Source organism: Lineus longissimus, chromosome 9 (genome assembly GCF_910592395.1).
Source record: "Lineus longissimus chromosome 9, tnLinLong1.2, whole genome shotgun sequence".
Lineage (NCBI taxonomy): Eukaryota > Metazoa > Nemertea > Pilidiophora > Heteronemertea > Lineidae > Lineus > Lineus longissimus.
In genome coordinates, this window is record NC_088316.1 from 9,292,013 (window position 1) to 9,313,327 (window position 21,315).

The 21,315-nt window shown below is 41.7% G+C and overlaps 1 protein-coding gene across 2 annotated transcripts in view; it reads right to left on the reverse strand.

The window, feature by feature from the left end:
• The window catches only part of LOC135493844 (gamma-aminobutyric acid type B receptor subunit 2-like), a 600,170-nt gene that overhangs the window by 48,092 nt on the left and 530,763 nt on the right, over positions 1–21,315 (reverse strand). For both annotated transcript variants that reach the window (XM_064781458.1, XM_064781459.1), the window contains 2 exons: positions 550–705; positions 83–237 (listed from right to left, as the gene is read on the reverse strand). In XM_064781458.1, coding sequence (XP_064637528.1) covers positions 83–237; positions 550–705 — 311 coding nt within the window. The remainder of the gene's footprint in view (positions 1–82; positions 238–549; positions 706–21,315) is intronic.

Genomic DNA, 21,315 nt, shown 5'->3' on the forward strand with positions numbered 1-21,315 from the left:
AAAACGGTTGAATAGTTTAGGTATCATCATAAGTTTTAGGTATTGATATTGATATGAGCTAAACTGTACATATAGAACTTACTGTTTTATTTCTGATTTCACTCCCTTGCCGAAATTTTCTGGTTTGCCGCTTCTCTTGTCTGGCGGGTATATCAACACATATTCATCTTTCTTGTGATACCGAGGTGACGCTGGCATTTCTGACAGCAGCTCTAATCGGGATATTTCTTGATAAAGCTGCAGAATAATAAGTTTAAAACAGTTCAGGGCGAGAGTAACTTAACTTTTGAAGCCTGATTTGCCGGTAGTGCTAAAATGATAAAAATCAAAGCTAAAAAAAGAATTTATATGATTAAAATGCCATAATGTATTGGTGACGAATGACTAACAATATGGATGAAATGTTGTACATGGTTGTATTCTAATAGTCTTAGCCAGTAAATACTCATCGATGTTGAGCTTAGCACTCATGGCAATTATCGCCATGGTTCCAGCGAACCAACCTGCGGATCCCATAAAATTATATATATGGATAATGCCTATGCTTACCTCCCTTATTTCTCTGTTGAAAATCCGATTTTGCACCTCCGCCCTGTAATACATCTCTTTTCTGTCATCGACAATGAAGCGCCTCGTATTGGCTTCCACTGTTAATCCGGACGTAGTTATTACGTGATTCCCGCCCATTTTCACTATAGTATAAATCTGAAAAATACATTTGGTTGGGTGGGAATTAAAAATACCACCGAAGCCAAATTTGCGCATGTCTTGGGAATGCATTAATCGGAAAGAGATTAGTTCTATATGTTTGCAAATTTCATGTCTCTGTTTAAGAAAAAAAAATTGAAATTGATATTGAAAATAATTGAACGATTCGGGGAAATCTTAAGATTTTGGTGATTCTTTTGCCCGTGTTCGCAAACCACACTTAAACTATGTATTATGTTCATTTTGTGGAAGAAGTTTGGCAAGTAGTTCGCGGTGGTGATGTCCCTTTGTCTTGCTTTATGCGAGGGTTTTGGTTCGAATCCCATTTGAAGAGGAATTGCTTACAATTCCATGTACAATTAATAAACTTGGATTGCATGTGTTGAGAAGATAAAAGATTTATATTGTATCTGGTGGATATATTTTTCTTACCAATTATGGTTCAATGACTCGCAGAATATTAATAAGATGATACCATAATTTGGCACCTAAATGCATATTGGCAGTGGTTTGATAAACGGATTACAAGAACAACAACGTATGTCGAAAAATGCGTTGTTGAAGATTTCCTGATGAAAATCTTGATATCATTAGGTAAAACTGAAAAAAAATTAGTTCTTGTATACAAAGAATACGTCGTATCTATAATACATGTACTTAAGTTAACTGATTTTAACGCTGAGGGGTGATTTAATGTAGGAAGAGGAATGTCCAAGCAGAGCTTGAATACTTTTTTCGTCCGATCAACCGTGTTCATATCCTTAATTTCGATGCTTTTAATCTGACTCCTATATATCTTCTTGGGTCCACATTTTTCTAAACATTTCTCCTAGCGGTGTGCACGAGACAACGATTGAGAATAAAGACTGTTGGTCCAGAAAAGCAAAAAAGGCGGTTTCCCAGAGAATGCCTATTTCTTTAATTCCTTCATATTTCAGTCTAAATTTCATAACAAGATTACATCTCATCCTGTTGCTTGAAATGAAATTGTTTTCGTAAAAAAACATTCATTCCTTGTAACCACAACCGAAAACTGCCATCTATTAAGTCACGCACTTGTATTAAACCAATCAGCTCGCAATTGAACATGCTGATTCGCGGGTTAAAAGCCGTCAAAAATCATCCCCCTACCTTCGTACACCCCAAACCCTGAAATTATCCCTTTCCCCTTTTTTGCGCAATTTGTTGATGGAAACTACTTATATAGAGTAGGAGGTGACTGAGCAGCCGACAGCTGGGTAATATTCCCCTCAATAAATGGACAATGGCCCTTTAAGTGGAAAACGGCCTAAAACGTAGAGTTGCGTGACCTGAAAGGTCGTAGTTCTCGAGAATCAAGAAGTTCCAGAGAAATGCGAAGCTGGTGACTTTGGAAGGTTTGGTACAAACTGAAGTTTTACCATATAGTGGGTTAATCATCGATAAAAAAATGTCGTTTAAACCGGAGGTGATTATTGCACGTCACTGCGAATGTTAGAGGTTAAATGTGCCTTTGATTTGATACATTTCATAAGGCCTTGGGAGCTCGGGCTATGCACAATCAGCCTAACAAATCAGTACGTCCAGTTACTGCAGGTTTAGGCTTTTTGTACGGAGACATCATGTAGAGTAATAATATGTATATAAACAATAAGAAAGATAGATCAGGTCTTTGAAGCTTTTCTTCTTTAAACTTCAAATGTATAAGTTCCGAGTGTCAAACAAAGCCTACATGTAACATCTTCCACGTTCCTAAATCAAATAGAGCATCCAAACAAAATTGAGAGTTGCTATATTTAAAAGAACGCCAAACCGTCATTTATAAAGTTGACCGATTCAAAATCGATATTGAATCCAGGTAACCATCACATATTATATTTTGAGTCTTACCCCTCTCAACTTCAGAAAAGATGTGGTCTGCATACAAATGTTCGGTATATGTAAGGAATAATCATGCTATCTGACGAGCCAAATAGAAGAACATTTCATAGCGTACCGCCATAAAGGAATAAACATATAAGTCACACTTAGAATTGCATAATTGGGGCGTTTTCTTTACATTATTTGTAAAGCAATCAGTCACATCATTTTTGAATCTGCGCGTTTTTGGTCTTAAAATAAAGATATAGATTTCCTCTAACGAACACCATTGGTCTCAAGTCAATACGTCAAGTATTTCTTGATAAATCTGCCTTTAAAGTTAGAGAGAACCAGAAAAAAGCCGCAAACGCACCCTCGGGAGAGCCTTATTGACCAACATCCAACGCGTGTTGACAATGCGACGATACTGATTTATTCAATCAATGTCACTGAAACATATCGAACCGCGCCTTCTACACACCCCCTCATCAAAATTAAAATGTGTGATTGCTACTGCGGCACTTCTGATCCGCTACTGGGAACCGCTTTGATGATCGCCGCTCAGGTCCTCACGTGACACTCGCGTTGATTGAAGGTGATCATGGCGAGGTTCCAGCCGTGGTTCCAGAGGGCGGTTGACCATGACAACCTGATTATCAATAGCTGGCCTTTTATTTCACTAGGACTTCAGATGTTTTGTGCTTATTATAGGTTTTTTTTCTGGGGTGGAGTGCGTCAAGTCCCTGTACTTTATTTATCTTGTGTATTTGAGTATATTTACATTATAAACGGAACATAAGGAATTAATGAATCATGAAACATGTGTTACTAACCCGTTCCCTCGGAATTCACCCTTTCTGATTGGCCGGGGAGGATCATTATAAACAGCTGGTATATAGTGTCAAACTAGTAATTTCGATGCAACGGCTAGGCCTATCACGATTTTATTATTCTTTGTATTTTATTGTTTATGTTTGGCAGGGAGTAGTAAACTCCCTATGTATGTTTAATAGTAGTCTCTAAATGATAGAATAAAATGTTTTGAGCTTTCGATTAATTATTCTGGTGATATATATTGATGATTTTATAGGAGATATTGATTGGTTTGATGGCATTCATCGACATCTAAAAGATACTGGATGATATCAACTGTGTTTATAGATTCAAGCAATTGATGATGAATCAAAAGAAGAGCATGAAAAAGACAATACCCCTTTGATCAACTGCCCAGTCCCCTCAACAATATTCCGGACCATACTTAGTGCGGTGTGGGCGAGGCATATCGGCGGGAGGGGGGGGGGGGGGGCTATGCCCCTAGAATTTAAAACCTGTTTCAACACAGATTTGTCCCCTTCAGAACAAAATATGTTCTGCAAGAAAGGAGGCGGAGCCATTGTGAAAATCCCAAGCAGCGATCAACAAGGTTATCTGACCAGAGTTGATTGAATAATGGCATGAATCTGTGATAATTTTGAGGAGGCACGCTGAACGTCCCCATGCAGCAGTGATCAACTGGTTTTTCGGACCATGGCACTGTAAAATATGTCCCTTTTTGATGTACGAAATAAACATATATATAGATTGATTAATGGAATTAATCACTGACCTATTCGACGAGACTTGCTGAAGTTCACCAGCAGTGATCAACAAGGTTATCTGACCAAAATTGATGGCATCGATAACTGATATTTTAGTGGAGTCACTCTGATGGTCCTCAGGAGTGATCAACTTACTTATCCGACCAGTATTAATTGATTAACGGCATTAATCACTCGAATTTTAATGGAGACACTCTGAAGGTCCCCAGGAGCGAGCAACCTACTTATTGGTCCAGTATTGATTGATTAAGGGCTTGAATTACCGATATTTTAGTGGAGTCACTCAGATGTCTTCAGGAGTGATCAGCTTACTTATCCGACCAGTATTGATTGATTAACGGCATTAATCAGTCGCAATTAAGGGGAGACACCCTGAAGGTCCCCAGCAGCGATCAACCTCCTTATCCGACCAGTATTGATTGATTAAGGGCTTGAATTACTGGTATTTTTGTGGAGACACTCTGTGCTTCCCCAGGAGCGATCAACTAACTTATCGGTCCAGTATTGATTGATGGTATCAATCAGTCGCATTTTAGTTGAAACACTATGAAGATCCACAGGAGCGATCAATCTACTTATCCGACCAGTATTGATTAATCAATGGCTTTAATCACTCGTATTTTAGTGGAGGCACTCTACAAGGCCCCCAGGAGCGATCAGCTTTACTGGACCAGTATATTGATTGATTAAGAGTAATAATTACCGTTATTTAGAGACACTCTGAAGGTCCCAGGAGCGATCAGCTTACTATTCGGGCCAGTATTGATTGATTACGTGCATTAATCAATGACATATTCGAGGAGACTCACAAAAGCTCCCAGCGGCGAAGAACAAGCTTACTGACGAGAATTGATTGATTAATGGCATGAATCACTGGTATTTCAGTGGAGACACTCTGGAGGTCCCCAGGAGCGATCTACTTACTTATCAAACCAATTTTGATTGATTAACGGCATGAATTACTCGCATTTTAGTGGCAACACTCTGGGGGTCCCCAGGAGTGACCAACTTGGGTATCGAGCCAGTTTTGATAGATTAACGGCATTAATCATTCGCATTGAAGTGGAGACTCTCTGAAGATCCCCAGGAGCAACCAAATAGGTTATCGGTCCAGTATTCATTGATTAACTGCAATAATCACTGGTATTTTAGTGGTGGCACTCTGAAGGGCCCAGGAGCGATCCATTTACTAATCGGACCAGTATTTATTGATTAAGGGCATTAATCACTCGCATTTCAGTGAATACCCTCTGAATGTCCAAGGAGCTATCTTCTTACTAATCAAACCAGTTTTGATTGAAGAACGGCATGAATTACTGGTATTTTAATGAAGACAATATGGGGGTCCCCAGCGGACCAACTTGGTTGTCGGTCCAGTATTGATTGATTAACTGCAATAATCACTGGTATTTTAGTGGAGGCACTCTGAAGGGCCCAGGAGCGATCTATTTACTAATCGGACCAGTAGTTATTGATTAAGGGCATTAATCACTCGCATTTTAGTGAATACCCTCTGAATGTCCCCAGGAGCGATCTACTCACTTATCAAATAAGTATTGATTGATTAACGGCATGAATTACTGATATTTTAGCGGAGACACTCTTGGAGTCCCCAGGAGCGACCAACTCGGTTATCAGTCCAGCATTGATAGATCAACGGCATTAATAATTCGCATTTTAGTGGAGACTCTCTGAAGGTCCCCAAGAGCGATTAACCTACTTATCCGACCAGTATTGATTGATTAAGGGCAGTAATCACTCGTATTTTAGTGGACTCACTCTTATGGTCACCAGGAGCGATCAACCTACTTTCCCGACCAGTATTGATTGATTAACGGCATTAAGTATTTATATTTTAGTGAATACACTCTGAATGGCCCCAGGAGCGATTTACTTACTTATCGAATCAGTATTGATTGATTAACGGCATGAATTACTGGTATTTTAGTGGATACACTCTGGGGGTCCCGAGGAGCGACCAAATTGGTTAACGGTCCAGTATTGATTGATAAATGGCAATAATCACTCGCATTTTAGTGGAGACACTCTGGAGGTCCCCAGGAGCGATCAACCTACTTATCCAACCAGTTTTGATTGATTTAGGACATTATTCACTGGTATGTTAGTGGAGACACTCTGGGGGTCCCAAGGAGCGACTAAATTGGTTATCGGTCCAGTATTGATTGATTAACGGCATTAATCACTCGCATTTTAGTGGAGTCACTCTGAAGGTCCCCAGGAGCGATCAACCTACTTATCTGACCAGTATTGATTGATTAACGCATTAATCACTCGCATTTTAGTGGAGTCACTCTAAAGGTCCCCAGGAGCGATCAACCTACTTATCCGACCAGTATTGATTGATTAAGGGCATTAATCACTGGTATGTTAGTGGAGACACTCTGAAGGTCCCCTGGAGCGATCAGCTTACTTATCTGACTAGAATTGGTCAATTAAGGGCATTAATCGCTGATATATTCGAGGAAACTGACTAAAGGTCCCAAGCAGCGACGAACAGTCTTATCTGACCATTATTAATTGATTACGGGCAATCATTACTCGTATTTAAGTGGAGACACTCTGAAGGTCCCCTGGAGCGATCACTTACTTATATGACTTGAATTGGTAGATTAAGGGCATTAATCGCTGATATATTCGAGGAAACTGACTAAAGGTCCCAAGCAGCGACGAACAGTCTTATCTGACCATTATCAATTGATTACGGGCAATCATTACTCGTATTTAAGTGGATACACTCTGAAGGTCCCCTGGAGCGATCAGCTTACTTATATGACTTGAATTGATCGATTAAGGGCATTAATCGCTGATATATTCGAGGAAACTGCCTAAAGGTCCCAAGCAGCGACCAACAGTCTTATCTGACCATTATTAATTGATTACGGGCAATCATTACTCGTATTTAAGTGGAGTCACTCTGAAGGTCCCCAGGAGCGATCAACCTACTTATCCGACCAGTATTGATTCATTATCGGCATTGATTACTCGCATTTGAGTGGAGACACTCTGAGGGTCCCTAGGAGCGATCAGCTTAATTGTTGGACCAGTATTGATTGATTAAGGGCATTGATCACTGATGTATTTAACGGGACTTACTCAAGGTCCTCAGCAGCGACGAACAAGGTTATCTGACCAGAATTGATTGATTAATGGCATTAATCAGTGGCATTTTAGTGGAGACACTGTGATAGTCCCCAGGAGAGATCACCTTACTTTTCGGTCCAGTACCGTCGAAGTAGATACGGGAACTCAAAATGGATATCTATCCCAGTCATGCTAAGCCCCTCCTCCCCTGACTCAACTATTGATAGAATATTCAAATAAGATTTCGCTGCACCGCCTGGCCACTCTCAGTTCATTATCAACGCATGCGCACTGGCAAAATGATGATTGGAGACCAGGTCACGTGAGGGCCTGAGCGGCTATCATCAAAGCGGTTCCAAGCGGCGATCAGCAGCGATCAGAAGTGCCCCAGCAGCGATCACTCTCTCCGGACCCTGATCGAATAACCACCGAAATTGATTATCATGATGTAGGTACCCATTACGTTTTTTGACTGATGACGTCATCATTTGCTTGACTCCAACCTCGTCCCCAGTTGTTAAGTGAAATAAGGTCTCACTTGCCAGTGGATACAAGGTCGTCACCTTGTCCCCCCCCCCCCCCTCCCAGAAACCTAGTTCTTTAGACGCCGGCCGGTTCCATGAATATGAGTGGATCAATCGTGTTCCAAATACTATTGACTTTAACACCATGATCTTAGTTTCCATGTACAGAGGATCGGTTAGGACCGGTTCACTACCGTAGGTTGGCGATTATACGGTAACATATGTCCAGCCGGAGGAAGAGATTTGGCCTAGTCCAGCGTGGGCTAATTCATATGGGATTCTAGGGGTTCCCGAGTAGCACTGTGCATCTCTCATTTCACGTTGACTATAGAGTATTTGGGGGGGGGGGGGGTGGCATTCGTGAACTCCCCTCTTTCCTATGTACTACACAGAAGTAGTACCCTCCATACCTTTTGAGTATTTTCCCCAATACTCTCCCAACACTCTCCCATCGCAAAGTGAATTTTACAAGAAACGTTCATATGTTAATTTAAACAACGGGCGAATGTGCCTGAGAGACTGAAGGCCCTCAATATATATATAACAACCCATACCAAACACAGGGTATAAAACGGCCTTATTCAGCGTAAATCAAAGCACAGCTGGAAATCAATGACAGAAGCAACACACCCTAAACAAATGCGTTGTTATAGCTTCGCTGACCCTATCGACCGCAAGCAGGAGTGCTGAACAGAACGCGGTAGGCCCTATACACTACCCATGTTCGTATACTTGGTATATTGATTATGTATAGACATGGATTAGGCCAGGCCTCACATAAACTATATTTTTTTACTAAATTTGGGCATGACCCCTATAATCCTTTGGGTTGGCAGACACCCTTGCTCGTTTCTGCTTAATCTTGCCCTCGAAGGGCATTTTGGCCTCCGCAAGGCAATGTCTCTGCCCTCGCAGGGCTATATTTTTAAGCCTTTGCAAGGCTGCCCTCGCAGGTCTATAATATCATATAAAACTTATAATTAACAAATCCTGGACAAGAACGTAGCCAAGAACCAAAACCCAACTCAACAGACCTGGGGCCTGATTCACAAAGCACTCTTAGATTTCCGATCTTAGATCACTCTGAGAGCACTCATAGGGTGAACTTACGTGAAAGGTTAGGGAACCCTAAGTGTTATTCATGAAGCTATCTAAGTATTATCTAAGCAATTGCTTACGCAAAGTGAATGAATAAGTCCTGAGTGAACACACGTAGCTTGCTATAGCAAACTTTAAAACGTCTCTCGTAATGAAAGGGTAAGGTATTTTAGCTCATTGCATTGCATGTTTATACACAATCGTGACAGAAGGCCTAAGGGTTTGCATGGCAGTACAGAAGACTTCCATACGTGGTATTCCAACGGCGTTTCCCAATATTACAATGGCCCAAAAACGCCCTAGAAAAAACAATTTCTCTCCGAAAGAAATCGACAAACTCACTGACCTGGTGCAACAGCATAACAAAGTGATTTCAAGCAAATTCAGATTTGATTACTTTGTGTTACATGAACTTTGGTGTGTTATGAAACATAAAATACCGCGCGCACAGGGAGCGCAGGGAGAGCAGACTTGAGAGTGACGCCGAGAAAGCAGAACGTGATTGAGAGCAAACGAAAAAGCTCGCAACGTTGAGACGGAGCCCCGGAGTTAGGCTGGGTGCAAGGAAGCCAGCTCAGTGCTGAGGCCGAGTGCCGCCAACGCTTGAAACGAAATAGTATGCTGTACGAGAAAGAATGGTTCGGGAGTGTCACGAGACGTCCACGAGGGAACCGAATGTAACTGCACGTGCATGAATGATTCTGGAATCCACAAGGCGTGTCTAGCCTGTATGCTGAGGTAACTCAATATTCTGAACTTAGCGCCGAAATCTAGCTAGTGTCGAAGTCTGCTCCCTTTCGCGAAACGCAATAATGTCGACACGTGCTGAAACTCATTCTGAAGTGACTCTTGAATAGAATTCCTGTATGTATTTTGTATCAAACTTATATTTGTTTACATTTAAAACCAGTCTCGTTCAGTTTTTTCATACACAGAAGTGTCGCATCTTGCATAGAACCAACAACCCACTTGAACTCACAGGGGGAGTTCGTAACAATTACCAAGAAGATATGTTCTATTGCACCATGCATCCGGCCGAGAGAAGAAGTGGGAGGACTTGAAGCAAAAGGTAAAAAAGAAGGGTATGACGAAATGAAAAAGAGGCAGGTGACAGGAAATGTTCCATTTTCTGATGACGGCGAGAATGGTGGTGATGAGAATGCTAATGGTTTAAACGATACAGAAGAAAAGATCATTGGCTTGCTGGGTGTAGATCTTGTGTGTGGCCTTGAAGGTGGGGTAGATACTGCGGGTGAATATGCTACTACCGAAAACACAGGGAAAATACGTAAAGTAAGTAAGCGTGTTCATACATCCGTCAATAGGCCTATGAAAAGGCTTTAGCTATTCTCTATCATTACCAAGAGCAATAAATGTTCTGGCTCTGAAGGCTAGCTAAATATTTTTTTTCCGAGAATACGAGGGCGTGAATTTGATATGTTGCTTGGTTCATCATGTGGGAGGGAGTTGGGCCCGCCCGATAAAAAATACTAACATTAAATTTGACATGTGTTGATTATTCTGCGTCGCTCGCTGTAGAAACCCTCTATAATACGTTCCTGGGTATCCGGCTGAGGGAATGAAACGAATTGTTGTGCCTTTCTCACCAGTGCCGTAGCAACTCGTAAAACAACCCTTGAGACACTAGGTTGGCTGATGTGACTGGCATCACCGTTACATCACCGATACATCCTGTACCGTTTGAACAAATCGACGTCGTCATACTCATCAAGAGGGTGCAACCGATACCGAAAATCCGTTCCCGACAGAGAGCTCGTCTGACGTCTTCTTCAGCAAATATTACAGCCGCCATTCTAGCGCGCGTTGCCTTACCAAATGCCCTAAGTGTACACTAAGATGGGTCCGGTACCTCACGTAGAGTTACGATTACACTATGTATTTGCGTAAGTTTAAGGGTCTTTTGTGAATACCACTTAACTCCTTAAGTGTTATCTAAGAGTATGTTACGGGCCCGTAAGTCCCAAATAGTGCTTTGTGAATCAGGCCCCTGGCCTCAAACTAACAGCTCAACAGGAGAACAATGAACTGGCATCCACACACCATGGGTTCTACCAAACCAGTGATCTTCGATCAGTGCTCGTTGCGCAAAGTCACTCGTGATCACTTCAGAATACACTTGAGTAAGGAAAAACCGCAATAACCCTGCATTTTTTGATCGAATTTAGAGAAGGTATTCTCCTGGCATGGCCATCACAAGGTGGTTCTTCTAGTTGAAAATAAACATGTTTTCATTAGGTCTTTGACCAGACACACTTCAGCATCACAGTGGGAACTTTTTTGCCAATTTTTTACCATTTGCATGATCTGGGGGTATAAAAGCTGATGTCGGGCCTATTGGATTCGTATCACATCAAATCTGTCCAAATTGCTCTAAAATGCATCGCTGCGAATCTAGGAACCTAAAAATATGTAGGGTGTGGCAGTTATAACAAATATCTCCCCACACAATATGCAACATACCTTCAATCTGCCAGGCGAGTCTGACGATAGTTCCGCGATAGTCAATTCCTGTCGTTTCACTTTAAGTCAAATTTTGTCAATGTAAAGCCGCAACACCCATATGTTTTTTTAATTGATTTAAGAATAGTTTTCCCCTAGCTATCACATAGTTTTTGCTTTACGAAGAAATAAATATAATTTCACATCTATAACTAGGCGAACTTAATACTCATCAGGCCTATTTTGGACCGATTTCACACCATTTCTAGGACCCGTGTAGTACAAAAATGTGATCAATGTTAAGCCGCAACACCCATATGTTTTTTTAATTTGATTTAAGAATATTTTTCCACTGGCTATCACATAGTTGTTGCTTTACGAAGAAATGAATATATGGCAACTATCAAATAAAAACCATCGAAAGTGCTCGACTGGGTCTCTACAAATTAAAAGATCTATAGATTGTAGTGGCTGTGGACAAAATGATTGACCTCAGAAGGATTCCAGAGCATGCCTCGCATCCCAGACCTGGGCTTACTCTTTGGCTCAGCTGGAGATATTCTCCGCACTGGCATGTGAGACCTTAATGGAATCACTTTTTCTTTGATACCCTTGGTCACGTTCCCAATGACAACCATCCAAAATCCATTTTAATGGCAATTGGGAGTATCAGTACGCCAGTAAGGCAACTGGAAGTTAATGTGCCCACATCTGAGTTTTGACAGTTTTGACTGAAAATCACCTCTGTTAAAGAATCATCGCGCAATACGCATACAACGTTGAAATGGTTCATATATCCACTCCTACTGCTGTAACCCCATGGTGTGACATATCACTGTGCTTTTAATTGCGTTTGGTTTACATATTAGTTAAAAAATGCAGCTTGAAGGATGTCATTGGTGCATCAATGAATAAGTGAATAAATTCCGTTATAAGGTATCACCTCTTATTTGATTCCATAACCTTGGTCACTTCCCCAATTGCAACCATCCAAAATAAATTTTATTGGCCATTGGGAGTATCAGTGCGCCAGTGGGGCCACCGGAAGTCAATGTGCCCACATCTGACTTTTGACAGTTTTGACTGAAAATCACCTCTGTTCAAGAATCATCGCGCAATACGCACACAACGTTAAAATGTTTCATATACTGTAGTTTCATGAAAATAACACCACTTCATTAACAGCCGGTGTCGCCGCCCCTGACTCATAGGGTGGCAAACAGAGCTGTTGAGAAGGCCGATCATTGGCTGGGATTCCAGAGAGGGTTGTCCAGGCCTCATATCCAATATACTTCAGTTTCGAGTCCAATCCTTATTGTTTTGGTTGTTGAAACCGATTCGTAGGTCTCCTTTGAATGGGATAATAGGATCGGGCCTTCGGCATTGTACTGAGTGTCCCAGAACATTTTCAACTAATCGTCATTGGTAGCGTAAAGGGTGTCCTAGTGCTAATGGCTGATAGTGTACAGGGTGTCCATGAAAAAAGTTCAACTGACATATTGGCTTCTGCTGGTTTTAGGGACTGACCTGCCCTTTCAAAGTGAGGCGCTGCTCAGGGAGGTAATGGAGCATGTCTTCGGGTTTTATCATCCCTTACCAGCTTCGGGCTTTCAAAGATACTTTGCAGTGCGAAATTGGTAAGAATGAGAAGTTGTCCGTCACATATCTGGAGACAAAACCGAACATCCCTCTGAATGTACAGTCTTGTCCGAAGTGATCAGTGAAGGAATAAAAAAGAGACGATGCATATCCCGATTCAATTTTTTTTCAAAGCTAAAGATACACATTATTAGATTGTCCGGCTTTCAGAATCGTACCCACAATCATTCACAAAACCCACAGTCAATTTAAGTCCATCACAATGTCATCCTCGACTACATTCACGAACTCTGGTCCATCCACGGCAGTCTCCTCTTCTTCCTCCAAGATAGCATGTGGTCCAGCTTCGATTGGCCTTGGTCGAAACGATGCTTCAAATCAGTTGACAATAACGTCCTCATCAACACCATCCCAGGCATCTCTGATGATGTTGGTCACGTCTCTCAGGCAGATGTGAGGGCAGTCTCCTCGTTCGTCCGTGTGGTCCTTCTTCCACGATTTCCATTGTCGCCGTACGTGACATTTAAAGGACTTCATGACTGCAACGTCTAACGGTTGTACGAGGAATGTGGAACCAGCAGGTACGTAATCCAGGCCGCCTCTCATGTCGCGGACTCTCGACCGGAAGTTCTCTGTCCGGTGGACCTGATAATGATCGACGATTAACAGGAACTGGTCGGTCTCGTTGTCGGTGACGTAGGGTGATAGGACTTCATCTAACCAGTGGTGCGCCGTTTCCTCCCTCATCCAACCAGTTTCCGATTGGGTAATCTTTACATCTGCTGGTGGGTTGTCTTGGAGGGCTGCAAACACCCGGACCAAACCTTTTCTGGGGAAGGTGATGTCCGCCGGCAACTTTGCTCCAGAGGCTGCGATGCAGAGGGTGACGGTGTATCCCAGCTTGGTATTGGACCTGGATGATCGGACGTCGATGGCCTTCTCCCCCGTGGTGTTGGCCGTGTACATGGTTCTCATATCAAACAGGACAAAGGTTTGGTCCATGTTAAAGAAGAACCGCATCTGTATATCAAGACGATCGATGCTCCCAGTAACGCATCTCGGAAGGTCTGGATCCTTGCAGCAGCATCAGCGGGGACGGTCGTTGTGTTCTTGGTCACCTTCCGTATGGACACATGGCGTCTCTTCATCAAGCACTCCACCCAGTCTATGGATGCGTTGAAATCCCATAGCTGAGGGCGACAATGCTGAATCCCTTCTTCGACATCTTGGGCTTACTCATTCCACCAGCTTTGCCACACTACCAACGCCTTATCTTGAATGTCGAGAACGGAGACTGCGAGGCGACGCTCTCTCATCTGCTGCAGCCATTGGTAAAGCTGGTCCTCAACCTGTGGCTATAACGGATCACAGGGCTCCATCACCGTCTTCTTCCGGCCATGCCCTTGTTCTTGCTTCTGCTCGAGGTCCTCGAGATTCCACCTTCTAAACGTCTCCTAGGGGATGTTATAGTGGGCGGCGAACTCTCTCATACTGCGCACCGTACCGTTCACCAGTGCCTCCTGGTCTCTCCGGTAGGCAAGTTTTTCTGTCACGGTGTAGCGCCGGCGTCGTTTTCTCAGCAGCTCTACAGCATCCATTTTCGCACAGGTTGCCTGCAATGTGGGTACCCTCAGTGGGGCTTCATTCATAGGCCTAAGAGGCCCTAGAATTACTCAAGAAAACCACAAATCCTAGAAACTTCGATTCTGTTTTCTCCCACGTAGGCCTAGGGAGTCTAAATAAAAAAAAGAGGGTTGTAGAAAAACAGAGGCTGAGCTCCTCGTTTTTCTTCGAAATTTCGTGACTACTATCATTGCCTGAATCTCACTTTGCTTTACTAATGCAAGCATTCGTAGATTTTTCTTCAGAGATTCAATAAGGATTTTTTTGTTTTGGGGGGTTTCGATCAATCTAAAATGTGCTTCAGTTTTATGAGACAACCTGTATAAACGGTCGACGAATGGCCTTACCATTTACGTCATTCCACATGCGCACTCATCCACCAGTTGGCCCACAACACTTTGAATCAATAGGGCTGCGGTAATAAGTGGTTTAGCGTAACCGTGACAGCTCGACTGAGCCATCACAAGGGCCAGCGAAGTCACTCATTGGTTACCTCTGGTGTAGACTCGAGAGAAGAGGCCGGGCCTTGAATATCCCGAAGTGGTGTTATTTTCATGAAACTACAGTATATTCTTCTTTTGTTGCAAACCCATGGTGTGGCATATCACTGTGCTTGTAATTGCCGAGTTTTCATATTTGTGATAAAATGCGGTTTGAAGGATATCATTTGTGCATTAATGATCAAGCGGACAAATTTCCGTTATAAGGTACCATTTCTTATTTAATTTCATACTCTTGGTCACGTCTCTAATGGCAACCATCCAAAATTAATTATAATGGCCAATGTGAGTATCAGTGTGCCAGGGGGGCCACTGGAAGTCAATGTGCCCATCTGACTTTTGACGGTTTTGACTGAAATCAGATCTGCTTGTAATTGCCTCTATTTTTCAAACTTGGATATCGTCTGTGTATCATGGTTTCCGCAGCCCGTGGATAACCCCCCAAAACTATTTCTTTCCCCCCCCCCCCCCCACTTCAAGCTACATTTGAGTAAGGAAGAGCTGCAACAACCCTGCATTTTTTTATCGAATTTTGAAAAGGTATTCTCCTGGCTATCAAAAGGTGGTTCTTTCAGGTGAAAATACATCTTTTTTCATTATGTCTTTCACCAGACACACTTCAGCATCACAGCGGGAACATTTTTTGCCAATTTTTGACCGTTTGCAGGATCTGGGGGTATCAAAGGTTGTGCAACCTATTGGGTTCGTATCACATTAAATCCGTCCAAATTCCTCTAAAATGCGCACTGGGTCTCTACGAACCTACAAATATGTAGGGTGTGGCAGTAATAAAAAAAAATCGCCCACACAATATGCAACATACCTTCAATCTGCCGGGCGAGTCTGACGATAGTTCCGCGATAGTCAATTCCTGTCGTTTCACTTCAAGTCAACTTTTATCAATGTAAAGCCGAAACCCCAAAGGTTTTTTTATTTGATTTAAGAATGGTGTTACCCTGGCTATCACATGTTTGTTGCTTTACGAAGAAACGAGTATCGTTTAACACACATCAGGCCTATTTTGGACCGATTTCACACCATTTTTAGGACCCGTGTGTTACAAAAGGTTGTGCAACCTAGTGTCAACTATCAAATAAAATCCATCAAAAGTGCTCTAAACATCTCCACTGGGTATCTCAACATGTATAGGCCTCGCACCCTAGACCTGGGCTTGCTCGTTGGTTCAGCTGGAGGCATTCTCCCAACTGGCTTGTGAGAACTTTAAACATACAATAAGATAATGAAACGGCCAGGGGCCATTGTGCTCACCGTATAGATATTTGGTGCTTTGGAATTCATCCAAATTAAGAAACATTGAACATGTATAGTATATAGGTCAAACCAAAGTCGGTATGACATGTGATGTATCGTTGCTTGGGGTAAGTACCATAAGAATATCATCAAAAACAAGTCACTAATAAACGAGATATTGCACTTTTTACCTATTTTAGTTTTGGCCTCCTGGTGGCCGAGTTGAGTACCAGATCAGATCGAAATTCCGTGTCCGAGGTAACATGACGTAGGGAGTCATGTGTAAAAAATTTTAAGTTCAAAGCTTTAGTGGTTAAGAAACGTGCCATAGTTACAATCAAACGACCAATTTACGCCATTTGACCTCTGTGACCTTGAAAAGCAGGTCAGATCAAAAACTCATATGATATGTGATGTATCCTTGCTAGGAGAACCTACCATAAAAGTGTTATTGAAAACGAATCACTAAAAATAAGCAAGATATTGCACTTCTTACTTTTTCCGTTATGGCCCCCTGGTGGCCGAATAAAGAATCAGATCGGGCCAAAATTCGGCATCAAAGGTTATCTGATGTAGGGGGTTATATGCACCAAGTTTCAAGTTCATAGCTTTACTAGTTAAGAAACGTGCCATAGTTTACACTCTAACGGCCAATTTACGCCATATGACCTCTGTGACCTTGAAAAGTAGGTCAAATTGAAAACCCGTAAGGTATGTGATGTATTCTTCCTAAGAGTACCTACCATAAAAATCTTATCGAAAACAAGTCACTTATAAGCGAGATATCACACTTTTTAGATTTCTACTTTTGGCCCCCTGGTGGCAAAGTTGAGAATCAGATCAAACTGAAATTCAGCACCAAAGGCTATGTGATATAGGGGGTTATATGTACCAAGTTTCAAGTTCATAGCTTTAGTGGTTAAGAAACGTGCCATAGTTTACACTCTAATGGACAATTTACGCCATATGACCTCTGTGACCTTGAAAAGTAGGTCAAATTAAAAACCCGTATGATATAAGATGTATATTTGAGTACCTACAACAAAAGTTTCATCGAAAACAAGTCACTAATAAGCGAGATATCACACTTTTTAGATATCGACATTTGGCCCCCTGGTGGCCAAACAGAGAATCAGATCGGACCGAAAATCAGTGTCAGAGGTCAGCTGACCTAGGATTCTGTGTACAAAGTTTCGCTATCATATAGACTCCCCTTACGGTGAGCCAAAAATGTGCACTCGACCGCTTTCCTACAGGGTATGGAACCTCAACGAAATAAGGAAGATGACTGATGAAACTCTATCAATCCGTTTATATGCTATCAATCCTACGCTATAACCCTAACCTCATTAAGGTTATGGATATAGGGTTCATCATGTTAGGGTTAGAATTAATAGCTATAACCCTAAACCTGATCCTAACCCTAATCCACTTTAATGTGAATGCAAAATCCTAATACTTTCAACCGAATAAGCCATATCCTCACTACAGGATGTTTCGAAAAAAGGAAACCGAAATTAATTTGTTATTTTTCCTGGACATGGCTAAATATTTTGGAAATTGGCAACCACCATTTATTAACCAATGGTGTCCTCTTTTTTATGACACCAAGAAATCCAATTTACTGTCACAGATGACTGAACATGAAACAGCTCAATCAACCATGGCATAACTGGTCTTGCACCAGATAGAGGTTTCGGTAATAAACCGTGTCTGCCCAGTGCAGGGCTTTTGTTCGGCCTCCAAATTATGCAATCCTTTGTAGGAAAGGGTGCTCATTTTCTCAGACTAGCAACCCAGCAAGTAACAGATGCATTTGGTGCGATCAACCGTGAGATTAAATGGCCATCAAGGTCCCCTGACCTCACCCCCAGTGATTTCTTTTGTAGGAACATCTTGAGAATCAAGTTTACAAATCGCCTGCACAAGATATCAATGACCTATGTGCCAGAATCGTCGCTGCAGGAATGCAGTGAGAGCAATGCAAACTAGAGCTGAAGTTTGTGTTGAAAAGAATGAGGGGCATGTCAAAGGACACTGGAGTTAGGTTGAGACAGGAATAAGCACTCAGATGTTAAATCATTGAATACAATTTTTGCTAATGACACACTGGCATTTCTTTTTTGATGGAGTTTCACTGCGTAAAATCTGGCGCAAGACTCGTTCTGACATGGTTGATCAAACTGCTTCGTTCTCAGTCATCTGTGACAGTAAATTGGATTTCATGGTGTCATAAGAAAGAGGGCATCAATAGGTAATAAATGGTGGTTGCAAATTCCAAAATATTTAGCCATGTCCAGGAAATTAACAAATTAATCTTGGTTTCATTTTTTTAAACACCCTGTATATTCCTTATTTTGTTAAGATAATACATAAAACAGTCGAGCCACAATACATTGAACAAATGCATTATTAACAAGTAGAATTTAGGCAAATTAGAAAAAAATACAGAAGAAATTATAGGAAATCAGTGGGTGGGACTGTAATCAAATGGCGATGGATACTTATTCCCATATCCAACAGCAACAATGATGAAGATTCCTCGCTATACTCGTAAGTACCCAAAACGGATCAAGCATGATTTCCAATATTTCATCCCCAAGTTGCCAAGCCTCTAATTTTTAAATCTCTCCCCAAAGTAAAACCCATTCATCGCAACAAAAACATTGATGAAGATTCCTCGCTTATAAAAGTCTTCAACTGATCAGGAACAAACAGAGACATTGACGGAAGGTTCCTTGATCACTATACAGTAATTAAGTCCAGCGTAGTTGTCAATTTCTACCTTGACAATAGCGGGCATTGATTACCCTTCGACTTGGATTATAGACGTGATTTGATCATAATTAGTCTAACTATTCCCGCAGGGTAGCAGGGTAATGATGACTCAGTACTGAGTCTTGTGTGAAGCGTTTCTCCGATCAGAGTTTCGATAACTTGTTTCATGTGAAATATTTATCTAATGGCGAACATAAAATCATCGCTCTTGCACTCAGTATTGCTGTTCCTGAGCCATTGTACATGCATGTATGGCCATGATGAAAAATGATGAAGATGGTGAGTAATAGGAAAATGCAATCTACGGATCTACGACTTTTGTAGTTGAAAAATAAGGTCAAAACCTATCAATTAGGGTATGCATACTATGCATACCCTAACTGAAAATGCCTTATTTCCAATAAAAACCGAAGTAACCTGGTATGCATTTTCCTATTACTTTAGACTTATTATAACATGTAAAGTCTGTACACTGGTATATGATAACAAAATTAATGCTAAATAAATAGAAATGATAGTTATTTTACCACGTGACGTTTCACCAGAGTCTTGGCGTAGCAGTAACAGTTGGTCTCATGGACAGGATTTTATTCAACTCCCAAAAGTGGTTAGCCCACCTAAAAAAACATTATCCCACCTTCAGTGGTAAAACAAGATAATAAGTGCTATCCTGTTTGGGATAATTTTGCCGACTGTAGGCTGCGTGAAGTGGCCCTTCAGTAGCGAACGGTAGCACCAATCTGTGGCTGATGCCTTGTTGATAAATTATTATTTTTTAAACTTCATCTCTGAATTTCCTTCACCATTTTTTTACATTTCTCAACATTGACTTCGATGAAGTCCTCTGTGTTTTCCCTCAACAGTTGCCACAAAGTTTAACATGCCTTTCGTTATGTACACTTTATGCAACATACACAACTAGACTTATGACGTTACTCATGTCAGTTATTGTGTCGTGTTAAAACGCTTACCGGAAGAAGTATAGTCCTATTGAGCATGATCCTATTTTACATAATCTACAACCTCGGCACCAGAAACGAACTCTAATCCGGTATACACTGTTGCTACATTACCATTCAGCATGAGAATCTGGTTGAAGGAAACGATAACTTATTTCCTATCCAGGAAGGCGGGCGATAAACTACGAGCCTACATTATCATTTAAGTATCAAATCCAGCTTTTTGACAATTTCCTTTCTGTAGCAAAGAAATTTGCAGATGACAGTTTACTCATTGGAGTTTGCTGTGTAATGAGCATTGATATTGCCGGATTTCACGAATAATTTTGCTAAGGTTGCCAAATGTAAGAGATGAGGCTTTGTTTCTGCTTAGGCTGCGAATCAGTCAGTTAGCAATGCCCCTCTCGCCCCTCGATGATGTCACTCACGTCACTGTACAATCTCCCAGTGTGTGGTGGTTGATTACACTGGCATGTGACGTCATGCATAATTTAGGAAAATCAGTAAGCTGCCCACATGAAGTTCTTCCCAAAATAGTCCTAATCACCACAACAGAATATTTAAAAGGTCTCACTCTACAGTTTCATTTAATCCATCAGACGTGACGTCAAATCAGTGCCTGATATCGCCAACAAATGCACGTGTGAAGCGGATGTCAAACCAGCGCCCGGTGTGTCCAGACGTATGCTGAGACCAAACTTCTGGCACCAGTACCCATACTGAACATTTTATGGATGCAGAGTCCTAATGAAGCTTTCTAAAGCATTTTCAGTGCATTTAATTAGTTTCTTCATCAGTAGGTGTCGCAACATTCGATACACCCCGAATCCTGCTCGGTGGCCAAGAATCGGGCCAAAAAATTCTCGAGCTCTGCCACGAAATAATTGCGCCGGCCGGGTTTTGGTAGATAGGAGGAAAAGCTCTATTGCTCTAACTCACTAAAGCTGTTCTGCATAATAAACTAAATCGATTGGTAGACGTAGCACCGCCAATTCAAAGGAACATACCGTTTTTGTGCGAACTACGTTAGGGAGGGACGTTTTTGGCGGATTTTGAAACTGTGGAGTGTGACCACAAATACCACACTTAGGAAGTTTGGACAGGACTATTGAATAATATTTGTTGCAACTCATGATCTACCTTTCTCAACGATATACCATACTTAATCACCAAGCAAACTTTTGAATGAAGTGAGTGAAACACACTATTGAAACCAGCTGTCTGAATGTTAACCGTAGGCATGGAAATCATTCACACTCCCGATCATGTAAAATAC